The 16,464-nt window shown below is 35.1% G+C and overlaps 1 protein-coding gene across 2 annotated transcripts in view; it reads left to right on the top strand.

Annotated features, from left to right (window-relative positions):
• The first annotated feature begins 4,513 nt into the window (after window positions 1-4,513).
• szt2 (SZT2 subunit of KICSTOR complex) overlaps window positions 4,514-16,464 on the top strand; it is a 159,893-nt gene continuing 147,942 nt past the window's right edge. Inside the window, exons 1-9 of one of the 2 annotated variants that reach the window (XM_030131806.1) lie at window positions 4,514-4,674; window positions 6,936-7,061; window positions 7,138-7,311; window positions 12,158-12,328; window positions 13,100-13,222; window positions 13,351-13,507; window positions 14,764-14,870; window positions 15,569-15,779; window positions 16,140-16,310. In XM_030131806.1, coding sequence (XP_029987666.1) covers window positions 4,651-4,674; window positions 6,936-7,061; window positions 7,138-7,311; window positions 12,158-12,328; window positions 13,100-13,222; window positions 13,351-13,507; window positions 14,764-14,870; window positions 15,569-15,779; window positions 16,140-16,310 — 1,264 coding nt within the window. In that variant the 5' untranslated portion in view covers window positions 4,514-4,650. The remainder of the gene's footprint in view (window positions 4,675-6,935; window positions 7,062-7,137; window positions 7,312-12,157; window positions 12,329-13,099; window positions 13,223-13,350; window positions 13,508-14,763; window positions 14,871-15,568; window positions 15,780-16,139; window positions 16,311-16,464) is intronic. The other variant, XM_030131807.1, reaches the window with a different exon arrangement.

The following is a 16,464-nucleotide window of genomic DNA, read 5'->3' on the forward strand; positions in this document are numbered from 1 at the left end:
AGGTACTTCACACAATTACTGTCTTCTATAATAGACCATTCACTGCTCATATCGTATCTGAATGAGTGCCAGTCAGTGTTGCCTATGGACTCCATTCATTCCATGAAGAGAACACTGTTAGCATTATTAGCATAGTGCGATTTCTCCTATGTTTTCACCTGCGACATCTTTCTTCTTCCACAAGAAGCCAGAGAACTGACAATGCCAATATCTTATTACTAGCCATCCATTCAACGAGTACAACAACCCTTCTTGACTACTGAAAACTCTCTGCTGACAACGGATGACAGCGAGCTCTGTGTTTTGGTCTAGAGAGATGTTCCATCATCTCTGGTTTTACATCTCGTGCAAGCGCAGAGCGTACACTCATGTTGGTTGTCGCTATGGTGTGTTGTTCACACTTTTTTGACCGTGTCGAGGAGACGAGAGCCGACTGATAAGTCGGGCGACCTTTTCTAGCGATGATTGGCAGTCGGGTTGGTGTGTCTTCGCCCAAACAGGCAACCTTATCTCCCACTTTAGTAAATATTAGTGGTGTCAAACGATTAAAATTTTTAATCAGATTAATCACAGGGTTGCTGTGGATTAATTCCAATTAATCACAATTAAATATTCTTTCTTTTTTTTTATAACTTTATTTATAGAACTTTTCAACATTTATAGAACTTTTCATTTTACAAGTTTAACATTTATAATTTCAAGCAATGTATTCATAATACAAAGATTGACACTGGACATGATAAACACACAGAACCCAACGGGAAAAAAAAGGCAATACAAACAAGACACGCATAAAGACAGTCAAGACAGTGCATTCTGGTACCGTTAAAGGAGGAAAGAAAATGAATAAATAAATAAATAAACAAAAGAGGTCAATAACAATATAAACATCTAAAATGTCTTTAAAGTTCCAGGCCAGGAAGCATATTCACGTAGTGTAAGAGAGGCTCCCATATTTTGTAAAATTTATTGATGGTTATTTAGGATGCACCTAATTTTTTTCTAACGTTATGTTAAGCATGATGTCTTTAATCCATTGATCATGAGTCCTTCCATTTGAAAAGAATGGTACGCTTAGCTAGTAAAGATGCAAAGGCCACAACTTTTTGTTGGTTAGCTGAAGGAACTGAGTCATCCGTGCATGAAATGAGACCAAACATAGCAGTAAGGGGAGATGACTGAATACGGCACCCATATGCCTTGGAAATTAAATAAAAAAAGGAGTTCCAGGAGGGGATAAGTTTGGAGCAGGACCATAGCATGTGAATATCATTCATTTTTAATCTATATTAAACGCGTTTCATTTTGCATGAGCAAACTCAAGAAAGAAGGGAATATATATATGCACTTCACGTGTTTATTAAACACCTTCAACAGTTTCAACAATTAACTTGAAACAACTGTTCTGTCTTGGTTTTTTTTGTATTTTTTGTATTTCCCATCCAGCGGGTCGACGTGCTGTTTTTGAGTGCACGTAGAATCATCAACAAGAAGAAAAGCACTCGGAGAGCGCAGACCTCCGCCCAGATCACCATCAAAATTTAATCATTTCTTCCTTGTGCCAGTATCAATATTTCCTGAAAATTTCATGAAAATCCGTCCATAACTTTTTGAGTTATCTTGCTAACAAGCAAACAAGCAAACAAACAAACACGCACGCACGCAAACACACAAAGCAAAGCGATCACAATACCCCCTGGTGGAGGTAAAAATATACAAGCATTATTTTAGAAAGATATTGTCTCTACCTCATATGTAATATCATATTGGAACTGTATTGTTGATGATACTGAGTGGATCAAAGTTTGGATGATTCCCCATAAATACCTTATCACCAACAAGCTTAAAGAAGTATCCTTCAGAATTATTCACAAATATTACCCTGCTAACTACCACATGTTGAAATTCAAAAAAGACAAAAACATAAACTATTTTGTTTTTGTGGGGACCATCCAGAGACTGTGCTGCACCTCTTCTGGCATTGTTCATACACCAAAAAACTGCGGAGGGACTTCAGCAAATGTATTATTGACCATGTTTTAAGAGACTTTGTCATACTGTGGAAAAAGGTATTATTTTGTTTTTACAGATACCCCAAAAAGGAAAAAAGTTTTTTTTTAAAAAAATTATTATTTCTCTTATTTGCTAAATTTTTTATTCACAGATGTAAGTTCTGTAACACAAAGCCAATTATTATTTATGTTTTGAAAGATGTTGAACTTTATTTAAAGCTTTTAGATAAATCTGGAAACAAAAAGGCTATAAAAACCATCAGTAGATGTTCTGATTTAGACATTGTTTTATAATGACTGTATCATCCTTCTACCCTGGCAAACCTGTTATTTTCTTGTTGGATACATTGAAAGTATACTTTGTCTTCTTGAATGAAGATTTAAAGAAAAAAAAAAAAAAAGGTTGGTTCTGCTGCCTGTCACTACCAGACCATTTGCCCATTTACACATGTGCAACAGTAACTCTACTTGGACAAACTGTCCCAAATGCATTTGCAGAAAGCCATTCTGCACTGCATATGAGTTAAGTGCCTTAAAATGTTGAATCAGATTAATTAGGATGATGGATTAATCCCTGTTAATCTTGGCAGCTCTAGTAAATATTATTTTGTTAGGCATTTATCCTTATAAATATTACAAATGTATTAACCTACTCGGCTCCATGTTTCTTAAATATGTACACCTGGCTGTATTACTGTCTGTGATATCTTTCTTGACCCTAATGCTTTTCATGCAAACTTCATCCTGAAGTTGCATGTGTCTCGTGCAACATTCATTTTATCCGTGAAGAAAAGTTTTCCTGACATCGGTTCCGACTTTCAGATTTCACCTCAGTTTTCACTCACTTCAGCCACAAACAGATCCGATGACAAACTTCATGTTATGTATGTTGTGTTAGTGTCATATATTTACAATAAAATTAAATGCTTAAGATTGTTGGGATTCTATTTTAATGTGTTTCTATTGTTTCTATCGGAGAAAACAGAGAAACGGCGATACTTCCGGATCATGTGCCGCTGCAAAACATCAAAAACGGAAGTTCAATCAATGTTTTGACCTGTACTTTCAAGATAAAACTTTATTAAAGCTCCTTATTGTTAAGCTGTACATATGAGCCTCTTGGACTTATTTCCTGAATCTGGTGATTTATGCACCAGTGTATGTCCTGTCTGTAGCGATTTTATGGTAGAAATGTGTTTATGTATAAGAAAACACAACTGAAGTGTTGTGAACAATGACAAATGTAATAAACATGAGACTTTCTGGAGTCACCTGTTGTTCTGTGATTGTATGACTTTTGTGATGTATCTCTTCTTAGGCCACATACATGTAGTCTCAATTAACTGTCCTTTTTAGTGTCTTTAGGAAAAGTAGCATATTTAAACATGTGTGCAAATGACTTAATTTAAACACATTTAAAGATAAAATAAGATAGGATAAAACTTGATTGATTCCCCAATTTAGTTTGTCACAGCAGCTGAAAAATTCAGAGGGTAGCGTAGAAAAAGGGTAAGACACAGCAAAGGGCAAAACATAAAACCATGAAACAATATATATAATATCTATATAGAAGTGTGAACACAACAAAATATATAAAATATTGCACTTTGACAGCACATGTGTGTTTCAGCAAGATTTTTCATATTTACAACTTTCTACACAATTACATCATATCATGCTTAACTGTTTTTAAGATAATTTCCTGACTACTGACTCACAGTAAAAGGATAAAGCACATTTTGGTAAAGACAATTAAAATATGAAATGAAAATTAAATCAATTAGAGTAGAGAATGAAACTTGCAAAACAAACAAACAAACAAACAAACAAACAAACAAATACATTTTCCCAGCTCTTGGAATGTTTTTACTCAAATATAGAAATACAGATAATGTCACTCATTCCACTATCATGCCTCTTCATTAATAACCACCTTTTCTGCTCTACTCATGTATGTACACTTCTTCTTCTTCTTTGTTTTTTAAAAATCATGTACATACACTTTTTTTTACCCATGCACATCCTCTAGATCTTGTTAGTGTTTACATTTTTATTTTTAGCTCTGGCACATGCATATATAAGTCAAACCTCTCTTAAATTTTCCCTGTATTTTACACCTTTTTTTTTTTTTTTCTTTTAAATATATTTTGCATTTATTGTTTTTCTAGTTTGTGATTAGTGAGTTGAGTGGTTCATCTAGTCCATAACATTTCATTGCATTATTCACTGTGTTTTAACGAGCATATGACAAATAAATGAATCTGAATGATACGCAGCATAAAAGTCCTGGTTCAATGTTTGGAATCTAGTGAAAGGTACAGAATAAACATCTTTGTGAATTAATTATGCTCTCATTTTTAATCATAGTAGACTAATACAGGATGAATTTTCTTATTGTCATACATATAATCATCGGTGGATCTTAGTTTTAAAACTACATTAGTCATTTTATTTTGAAGGATCACACCAGAAACGTACTTACTAATATTTTCTTTCTTGACCGGTCCATGTAGACACCTGATCGATGGGCAAGGCAGAAGATAAACAAGTATTTGGGCAAAGTTTTTGCTCAAACGAAAGTGAATATCGGTCATCTTAGGGTCGCCAACATCCCTACAGTCCATATGCTATACAAGGCATGGCAGAGAGACAGGACAATGAGGTAATGTTAGCTTTAATCTGCAGTAAGAAGCACTGGGGTTGCATTGGTTTGAGGAATTTGTGCACGTTTTCTATGTTGTTGGTGATGGGAATACCTAGAAGTCATCAAAGTCATGTTTAAAGTGAGCTAGAAATAAAAACAATAGCCGTTGTTAAAGCTGTACTCACGACTCTGGATAATTAGAAACTTCCGTTAGATGCTAACGTTAGCTAGCATTAGCTGGTTGACAGTTTACATGAGCTACAAGAGAAGAGACAACATAGTACTGGGACAAATACAAAGACAACACAAGTCTGTTCTTAGATTTTATACCTGGTGCTGATTTTATCTCTTAGCAAACTGTATATAGTAATGAAGCAGGTTGTTGTGTCTTTATCCAATGGCTTTCGTGAATTTGATATCAGTATTGATTATATATCATGACTGTCTTCTCAGTGTATAAAGATATAAATGCTATAATCCATTTTGCTAAGCTAGTTAGCATTCTCTGAAGTTAACACTATGGGATGAGGTTAGCTAGCAGGAAGGAAATAGACATTTAAATAGAGGATGCAGGTGTATTGGCAGTTGCTAATTTTAACTATTAAATGTAATATTTACAAAAGGGATTATGCCAACATGCTGTGAACTTTCATAGCTATGCAAAGAAATGTGTGTTTTAGTGTCAAGTTTTAATATCACCAGCAATATTGACAAATGGAAACCCACAAGTGTCTTCATAATATAATATAATATAATATAATATAATATAATATAATATAATATAATATAATGAGATATAATTTATGAAACAAAATTACCATATATCTTGGTTAAAATGAACCACATGAACATAAAGATACATAAATGACATGCATAGTAATATTAACACTTTAAACCAATCTGCATATTAACCCTTTCATGCATAGGGGTCATTACAGTGGACAGTTATTCTACAGCTGTTCTCTTGTATATTCATGGGTTTTGTTGTTTTAGTTCCATATCAGTCAACACAGTGGACTCTTATGCACCATCACAAACACTACAATCCATACCATTACTGTAACTTTGCTGTTCTTGATAAACCTGATCTGCAGTAACATGTTTTAGTGTAAATCAATTGCTAATTGTTATGAAACTGTAATTAACATTTTTCTGAAACAATTTTTTTTTTTTTTTTTTGGCATATCCTCCTGAGACCCAGCAATGCATTGTGTCCTCTATAGGGGACAAAAGTTTGACAGTTTAACTAAAATGCTGTCCATTGCAAAGGACATTCCATTAAAAAATAAATAAATAAATAAATAAAAATTATTTTTAAAATGTATCTGAAAAAAGCTGTTGCATTATGCAGTTTCCAATCAAGACATTTTTTTAGTGTAAAAAAGCTGAAATTGTGAGTTTCCTGGGTCTCAGAGGATATTATCTCCATGAAATGAGTAATAACTAGTATTTGAGTAGGATAAAATGTGAGAAAACATCAGATTAGTGACATCAAAAATGTTTTTATATCATAGTTTCCACACAGTATATCACTTTCTGATGATGAGGTTTAAATACATGTTTCTTTGCTTCAAAAATTAAATGCATGGTGTCCAGTTGAGTGGACATTTTTGTAACTCCACGAAAAATAGGTTCATAAAAAAAAAAAAATTAAAAAGATTAATTAATTAATTGCGTTGTTTTTTTAATGCCGAAAGAGGAATAAAAACACTCAAGAAAAAAATATTGACTAAGGTTCTTATAATTCATGCATGAAAGGGTTAATATATTGCACAAATAAATAAAACATGTCTTTAGACCAATCTTTGTCTAATAGTAAAATGAATAAATGTTGAAACATTTGTAAGGTGAGTCATCATATTAACTAAACAAAATATTGCAAAACCATAGGAAACAGAAACCATAACTGGATATTTGTATTCTCTTGTGTGTTCACAACGATTACATCTATATATCATAGTAACAGAGGATTAAAATGGCATTACTCTAAAACCTATGGTACAACAAGGGAAACACTCAGTAAAAATATAAACGTTTAATATTAAATACCAGTGCAAAAAAAAGGAATACAAAATAAGTTTAAATAAAAGCAAAATCAAGTCAAGGATTGCAGAGTATTATATTAAACATTGTCTCTAACAGTGCTGCTCATACTGTATGTGTTGATCTTAATTCATTCAATCAACTCTTACTGTAAAGTGTTTAAATAAATGCTTTTCATACTTGGTGTCTGGCGTGATCAACAGTAACATGCTTTTATTCTACATGTTTCACATAAGGTGGAGGAGGCTGACCAGATCTACCTGCTGATGAAAGAGGAGTATCGCATTTCTAGGAATGTGCGTCTGGCGTGGTTTCTTAGTAAACTTAACCAAGTGATCTGGCCAGTCTCCAAGCCTGAACTGGTAAGTGTGTTTTGGATCCTCTTCGGAGTCACTGAGCAGTCACTGATTTAACACTGGATTCTGTTTTATTTAACAGTTGAACTCAGAGAATGAACTAGACCTGCTGAGCATTTTACCTAAAGGATGGCAGCCAGATTTCTCCCCAACCACGTACCCCTATATGTTGATGCCGTCCACACGGGCCACCTTCCTGGCTCGGAGGTACCGCTTCATCATAGAACTGGACCTCAGCCCCTCCACAGGGATTGTGGTAAGACACAAATAAGATTTCAAGGTTGTTTCTCTTCTGTCAGATACAAATGTATGCAATTACTGCATACATTTGTAACTGAAAGGGGAGAATGCTATGTTGGTCATTTTATATGCCCCTCCTCTGTATGTCCTTGGCTTCTTGGCATTTTTAATTGTACTGAGTTTGGTGTGTGGTTTGCTAAAGGAGTCAGTCCTATACATTAGGACTTATATTAGGGTGCAGGTTTTGTTGCAGCATGTACTGATAGAAATCAATTGTGTTTGAGCCTTTCATCTGTTGATAATCATGGAACTAATATTTAATCTATATCTGTGATCTGGAAATAAAATAATCAATGCCGTGGTTCCTATGATCATTCAATGATTATTTAACAACACCGCTAGATAAAGGGTAAATAACAAGTAACAGAGTAAAGTGGTTCCATGATTATCTTGCTTGTGTGTTTGAGTCAACATGTGAATATTATGTAGCCTCAAATTTAAGCATATTCTTTGACACTTCAGCGTAGATCTGTACTGACATTTCAACATTTTTGTTTCAAATATGTCAAGTGTGTAACCCAAAGACATATTAGCAGCAAAATGTATTGTTAACCTGAAAAGGGGCTCCATGTAAACACTCACTGAATTGTCTTATTTGACCACTACTCTTTAAAAGACTAAAACAAGTGGTTCCAGGCACAACAAACCCCACCCCTTGTACTTATTGTAATTTATTTTGGCATCAATCCATCTGATGTCATCATGTCTATGCATGTGGTGATGTCAGCATATCAATTGCCTCTATATATGTGCCAAGTTTGAAGTAAATTTAAACAGAATTGATATTTTTATAGACATTTGAAATTTTGCCCATTATGAGCAAATGGGAGAAGAAAAAAGGTTTAAAAATGTATAAAAACTTTTAACTTTGACCTATTGTTCCCATAATATAATCAGATTTATTCTGGATCACTGGCAATCTATGAACCTAATTTGGTATGAATTCAACCAACAGTTTTGCTGCTAGAGTGTTAACAAACCAACCAACCAACCAAACCACAAACAATACCCCTTGCCTCCCCTTTAAGGGGCGGGGTAAAAAAGGGCTCATTCAAACAGAGAACTTGACTCTATGTCTATTAGTGGTCATACCTGTATTAAATGATGTGTAAATGCACAAGCTAACAGGCTAGCCATCGTCATATAAGGCAATACCAAATAACAACATTAGCATTAATTAGCATTAGCATAATGACTCTTAGAAGAAAATGATGGACTTATTTTATCCACAAAGAAGTTTGGATACAGGTAGGCTTCAGCAAAGGTCATTTTCATGTTACAGGTGTTTCCCCTTGTCCAGAGGTGGTTAATCCCAGCTCCGTAGAGTAAAAGTCCTGACAAGAATTAGTTCTACCTGTTCACTTAACACAGGTGATTCCACTAAGTATCCCATCTACCTGGATGCAGAGTTGTGCTCATCAAAATGGGCTGGTTCAGTGAGTGGTTGGAACACCTACATGGCAGGACTTTTACTCTATGGAGCTGGGATTAGCCACCTCTGCCTTTGTCTTTAATCACTTGTTTGCAGAACTAATGGCTCTTCCAGTTGTATTAGTTCTAGCTGTACATTGTCACTGTTTCTTGTTTTTCCAATTAATCAGAAGATATTTAATTGAATTTTACATGCAGATAAAGGAGTAGGTAAAGGAGATGGCACATTTAAGAAGCTTAAGAAGTGGGACTGAAAGAACATGTTTATCTCCACCAGTGCGGCTGTTGGTTGGTTTGTTTATCGATTCGACTGTCAGTGAATGAAGCTCTTAACTTCTGCAGCATCCCCATAAAAAGGGAGACATGTTGGAATTTTTATTCATTTTTCTTAATTCGTTTTCTTCAAGTTAGGTATGTTTGGTTGAATTACAAGACTGTGGAGAATAGGCTTGTATCTGCTCTACTGAGTGCCATTCTAACTTTTATGATTCAACAATTATCACAATAGTCTCTCATTTCTGTTGATCCACACGCTTTACTGTTAAACCGCAGAATTAGAACGACATGCATGAATGTTAAACAAAGGCCAGTTTCACTTCCCTCCTCATACACATGCTCTTATGTTTTCCCACACACATTTATCTTTTCCTTCAGTGATTTTCGAACCTAAATAGGATTAAGTTTAATTTGATTAAAGTTTGCACGGTCAGGCTCTAGATCTGCTGATACACACTAACCACCAAGGCAGTAGTAACAGTTAATTTGAGTTACAGGCCTCTTAATTTTGTTGCTTTTGCAGAGTTGAAATGAGGATACATTTTTAGGGTTCTTGCTTTGTGGAGAAATTCAGTGCCCAGGTGATTTTTTGTTGTTTGACTAAAAACTCATACTGTTGGACCTACTGTATGTTATTAAAATAATTTAATAACAGCTCAGAGAAGCTTATCTGCTCAACACAAGAATCAAGAAAAAAAGCTTAGCAGAAAAAACTTTCTTTAGGCTAATACAGTATCTTTTCTCTCCAGAGTTATAGAGTTTTTTTCCTAAATAAATCATTTCAGTTGCTGCATCGAAGTCTTAAAATGGTGAGAAATCCTTGATATTCCTGTCTCAGACTCTTTATGAAGAAACAACAAGAAGCAAAAGAAGAAATGCATGCAAATGTGCTCAGTATTAAAAGCACATAAAAAGCAGAACCAAAAGCCTTCTACAAGCAAAAGTCAAAATTAAATGTGACCTCTGTTTGCTTGTGTTGTGAAGTTTTCTCTTGTGGTTTATTATATCAAGCTTCCCTCAGATTTGACCAGAATTCCTCTGTATACTTTGGTGTCTTTTTTTCTTTGCACTAATGATTCAATTCAGCATCTTTAATATTCATATTTTTGTTCTGAATGATTTATTTTTTATGCTGTTTATATATTTTCTGGTTTATCTTGACAAAGAGACTGAGGAATGCAGATGTGTGGTCATTATAACTTTGCTAAAAGAACAACCCTAATTATGGCCTAAGACTTTTACACAGTACTGAGTCATTTTAATTCAAGTCTGGACATGGCACATGCTTTTCTTTTGACCCTTGAGTCTAGTTACGGTTGACAGTACTGCAATAAAGCAATTTTATTAACCTAGTGCAAGCAGTTAAGATTAATACACACAGTAAAATAAACTGCTCACTGTTCTTGTTATTCTGTTATGGTGAATCACAACAACCTATGCTGTTCCCCTCTGACCCATAGAGTATTTTAGCATCTTATAGCTCTTTTTTGTGGTCTTAATCAACACAAACATGATTCTATATTAATGCTAAAGGGCCCGGCCAAATGAGTAATGAAGTGAGAAAGCACTGTGCAGCAATACTAATTATTCCATATCTGTTTTTAAAAATGAATTTACCAGCAACCATAATAACTCAAACTGTAGGTCTAAGCAAGTACTTTAACATGCCACAAGGAATAATAACCAAATATTTAATAGAAACATGAATTTATCATCATTGACAAAGTAACGGAGTGTGGAAAAATATACAGCAGTTATTCAAGGTTTGGAAAAAATACCAAAAAGTACTTTTCCCCAAGGATAGTGCAAATATTTGGCATACCACATTTTTGTTAATATATGAGAGTACACTATATGCAAAAATGAAACTGATATCATTTTTATTTTAGATTTAAAAGACATGAATCCATGGTAACGGAGTGAGAATAAAAAAAATAGTAATAACAGAGTGAAATGCTTGTTCAGTGAGATACACCATAATAATAATCAAAGATTTTATTAAGATACTGATGAAATTATCAGTGTTTGGCAAGATATGTTTCATTACTATATTTAATACACATCTTTCTGCTGTTTTTTTTTTTTATAATAACATTCAGGATCATTATGGTATTTGGTTAGTATGAAATATAAGATTAGACACAGGCATATATTTTGAACACATTTATTTACATATTGCTATTTGCATTCTGAATTTATGTTGTATACATTCGTTTCCAACCTTTACTGTTCTTTATTTACACTGTATTCTCATATATTTTCTTATATATCCAGCTGTAATTCAGGTATGAAGTAAATAAACACAGTTTAGAAACTACAGATATATGTCTTTCTGATCAAAAATATTGTTTTGGAGAAAAAAGAAATTGACCCTGATTTTCTCTTTTGTTTGGCCAGGCCAAATAATGCAATGATTATGTATCCAGACACATATTTGTTAACACGTTTTCTGCATAAACTATAGAAGGCCATTTTATGCTAATCTTGTGACTGATCTTTAGCTCATTGTGGAGTTTGGGCCCAGAGTAATTAAAAAAAAGAGTGAGATAGCTATAACACTCAATTTAAGTGATGTTTATCAAAATGTTTGTGTTTTTAAAGTGGTAAAAGATAATATGTAATGTATAATATGTGCTCATTATGACTGGGCAATAAAATGTTATTGACGGGTTATCACAATATAATTTTACATCACAGTTACCTTCAGTGCAATGCACATTTTTTTGTTTTATGGTTCATGTTACATAGAATAGTTGTGAAAACATTCACAGACTATGTAAATGTGTTTTTGATTTTACTTGATTGAACCTTTACTTTTTTATTTTGATGCTGAACAAACATTTAATAAATAGAATTGTTCTGACATGTGTAACATAATATGCTCTTGTTTGAAAATCATTTCCCATGTTTTTACCAGAAAGAGTTGCTTAAAACCACAAGTAACTGTCCATTTACTTAAAATTTACCAGAAAAACCACCTTTACACTTGTAGAATTAAGAGATATTTAACGTTACAATTATTGTTATCGACTCATATAAAGGCAGAGATTCTTTCTGGTTTTTTTTTAGATGTGTGTTGTTTTTCTGTCTCGCAGGATGACAGCACAGGGGAGATGATCTTTGATGAGGTGTTCCATGCTTTGTCAAGATGTCTTGCTGGTCTGGTTCAGCCCTTCAAAGTCCCTGGAACTGATCAAGTCTTCAAGCCCAAGATCTTCATCACCATCTTGGCATACTCATCGATAATTGGGCTCAGCTCTCATCAGGTCTTTAGTGATTCTATTCTGTTTTTACTGTATTCTGGACATCCAAAAAACACTGAATGAATGATCGGTCACAGTCAAACAGTTTTAGGGTTTGGGTTACATTTGAGCTATGTTTGATGTCGTTGAGGTTGTGCTTTAGCCATATGAACAGACAAATTAGGAGATATTCTCTTAAAATTAAGTATCATATGCCCTGTACTTAGGAGATATTTCATGTGATAACTGGACTCTGAAAGATTAAAAACTGTTGTTAATGCTTTTGGCCGCAAGTGAAAAGACTATCTCTAAAAAATGGTTAAAAATGGTTGCTGTGAATTGAATATATCGGTTATGTGAAAACATTTACATGACATACATTTCTGTTTAGGTTAGTGTAAACATACACACCTTAATATGTTTTATCCTGTTGAAGAAGAAGCGGAGTAAGCCCTCTCCTCCCGCCCACTTGTTATAATTGTTCTTTATTCTATTAAAAAACTTGGATTAGAAACAGTCACTCTCGTTCGTATTTGAGGTGTAGACATTCAATTGTACCTGAAAGGGAAGTTTTGTATGATTTGCTTTTCTGAATAAACAAAGAATGGAAAAAAAGTAATAATAATTAAGTATAATATATGCATTTTGGCTAGTCCATAAAAACCCAAACACAAAAATGAGACCTTTAGCCTGGCTTCTTTTTCCCATGATCTTGTTTCATTGTGATGTGCGAAGGCCCAGTAGATTCTACTGATGTTGCCTCAGTTGTTTAACAGGTTTGCCTTTGGTCTGCAGGTTCTGGTGCAGGGCTGCCAACTTGATCGAACAGACCTGGACGAGTTTCTGAATCACATCTATCAGCAGCTCCGAGCAGTAGAAAACAACATCGCAGAGGTCCTTCATCAGCAGCATGAACAGGCAAGAAAACGTGGATCTTACTTTTTCAGTTCCTTCTGTTATTTATAATTGTCCCAGAAGTCCAACCATGTGTATTTGTTCATTTTTGATGTTGATGACAAGGTATGATAATTCATTTCTGTCTTCAGTCTGTGGAGCCAGTTCAAAATTCAAGTCTGAATGGTGTAGATGAGCAACCGTACAGGAAACAGGGCGTTACCATGGTTTCTGCAGACATGGGACTGGTCAGCATGGTACGCCAGGGCATCTTAGCTCTTCAGTTACTGCCTCCAAACTCCAGTGCAGGTTGGTTTGTTACCTCCGCCGGGAAGTATTGTGATCACTTTGCTTTGTGTGTTTGCATGCATGCGTGTTTGTTTGTTTGTTAGCAAGATAACTCAAAAAGTTATGGACGGATTTTCATGAAATTTTCAAGAAATGTTGATACTGGCACAAGGAAGAAATGATTAAATTTTAGTGGTGATCAGGGGTGGGGAGGTGGGCTGGGGGCAGATCTGTCTTAGCGGAGGTCTGCGCTCTCCAAGTGCTTTTCTTGTTTCAGTCTTCATTCTATGTCCAGGGCTTGTTTTTAGGGGGTAGAAAAATCTTCAAAGTTTCTTCTACATCCAGTAAATATTATTTAAAGAAAAGCAACATTTTAAATGCAGCCAGTTGGATTTATAGTGTAAGCTTTTAAAATTTGTATGTTGGACTTTCTGTTTTCTTTGCCTTAAAAGCTTCTATTTTACACACATTGATGAATTTCTGAACCCCCTCTTAATTTCACAGACATTATTTTTAGAACCTGGGTAATGCGGAATCATCTGCATATGACAGAAACTTGCATCTCACAGCTGCTGACGTTTCATTTAAAGTTGAGATCAGATTTGTACTTTTGCTAAATGCATAAAGGACAGGTATTTATGCTGACCTCTGCAAAATTTTTACTCTGTTGGCCTTAGGTCATTTGGCTACCCTATGCTTAGACTCATTGCTGTGCTGAAAAATCCATTAGCAGTCATTTATTCTTGGCTGATATGTACAGATAAAGTGTGAAAACATCCACAGGATTCTCATTGTTCATGATCTCAACAGTTTTGTGAAGTGCTACACTGCCTTTGGAGAAAAAGAAATATACAATGTGATGCCTCATGATTGGTACCTTCAAAAGTTGGAAACATCTCTCAAGGACAAACCAGACTTATGTTGATGATTTTTTCTAAAATTATGACATCACATTCCAGAGGATTTCCAGGGTGTTTAAAAAAACCTGAACTTGAGATACATAAATGTTTGATCCTGCAAAATTTGAAAATGTAAAAAAATAAAAGCTAAAATGAAAAATTCCCCCTTTATTCAGAAGTTTTACTTAATAGAAGTGTATTAGTAGGGTTAAATGAGTTAACAGAAGGAACTGGACCACTGCTTCTCAAAGAAAAACACATCGTGGTACTCACAGTTGCTTTTCTTGACTCTCCAAGAAGTTGTTGCAAACACTCTTTCACATTTAAGAACAACTCCGTTAGAGATTGAGTTGGCTCTTTTGTTTGTCTGTTTTGTAGGAATCATTATCATCACAGATGGAGTGACCAGTGTTCCTGATGTAGCGATGTGTGAAACTTTGCTGAACCAGCTCAGGAGTGGAACCATCGCCTGCTCCTTTGTACAGGTACAGAAGATCATAGGATTTTTTAGTGTCTTTGTCTGTTACTCATGTTTTCCCGGTTCATTTTAATAATAAATCCAAACTGATAGTATCTATGAGGCTGTTATTTCATGTTAACCATAGGTGTTATAGAATGTGTTTCTGAAGGATTTCATTTTATCTTAGTTAAATGATTTCCTATGAGTACCTCCTTTTGATAATAAAATCAGATGTAATATCATAAAGTTGGTCCAGTTTTCACTACTGACCTAAGAATTTGATGTGATTGTCCTTCATCTGGCTGAGCATGATGACTTTGACCAAAAGAGCTGCCATGGCTTGAAATTTAGGCTAATGTGGAAGTGTTTTAAAGTGTAATGACACCACTGGCTGCTAGATACTAAAAATCTCTGCTCCTGTTGAATGGAAATGGCTCCAGTTCAGAAAATGTCTAGAAGTACCTATTAAGTAACAGCTCAGGTTAAGTGTGAATAACAGATTTTGTTACATGGATGCTTTGTTTCCCCAGTGGTAGCATTAGAATTGTCTTGGTTTCAACCCTTGCTCTTCTCCAGCTCCACCTTCTTTACCAAATATGGTCACATGGGAATGGCCAATACGCAAAACTTGAACCCTCTAAACAGGAGTCCACAAAACAGAACACAATTCATGACTAAAAGTTGGTCCTTTTTCAAGCGGTGCCATTCTTTATCCCTTCCTAGGTGGGCGGTGCTTACTCTTACGACTGTAGTTTTGGCTACATTCCTAACGTGGAGCTGATGAAGTTCATCTCATTAGCCACCTTTGGCTCATACCTGCCCAGCTGTCCTGAAGTGGACCTGGATAGTCAAGAGATGAATGCCTACCACAAGGCTTTCTTAACCTATTCCTTCCTGAAGACCCCTGAGTCGATGAACTCAGAGTACTTCTGTGGTAAGTCTTCTATGTGTACTAGATCGGAAATTCTGATGAGTCTGATTGAACTTACTTAACGTAGCTCTGTCAGAATTTGTTTTCCTGTTTAGTAAATTTTCAGTATGCTTATTCTATCTCTTGACTGTCAGTACTGATTTCATCAACAGCTCTATTCTAAAAGAAAAGGAACATCTTTTTACTTTCACTTGTTTCTGTTTTCTGCCAATTAGCACAGTTTAGCAGCGTAGCACAAGTGTCTCAACTATCACAGCTTTATGTTGCTTTCACATTTTCCCTCATGTCTTAAAATTTTTCATATAACAATTAAAACGATAAAAATGAGAATACTGATATCCTCAATACTTCACTTCTTTGTAGTTTCCCAGCACAAGCTGTTCAATGAACACCTGGTCTCGGCCAGCGGTAACCCAGCCCTGGTAATGCGAAGGAAGAAGCACACAGAGAAGGAGGTCCACGCCCATTTGATCAGCGTGGTGTCAGTGCGTTTGAGGGAGGGCTACACCATCCGAGAGATCAGCCTCACCAAAGGTAGACCACTACCTTTCAACCCCTGTAGAGTCCAACAGATTTATTCTGCAGAAACACAGGTCTTAATTCAGTTGATTATTAATGAATCATCAAGAGTTTAAGGCTTTAGTCGGTGAGTAGCCTATTAGCTGATCGTGACATGGCTTTAAAATAT

This window comes from Sphaeramia orbicularis, chromosome 4 (assembly GCF_902148855.1).
Source record: "Sphaeramia orbicularis chromosome 4, fSphaOr1.1, whole genome shotgun sequence".
Lineage (NCBI taxonomy): Eukaryota > Metazoa > Chordata > Actinopteri > Kurtiformes > Apogonidae > Sphaeramia > Sphaeramia orbicularis.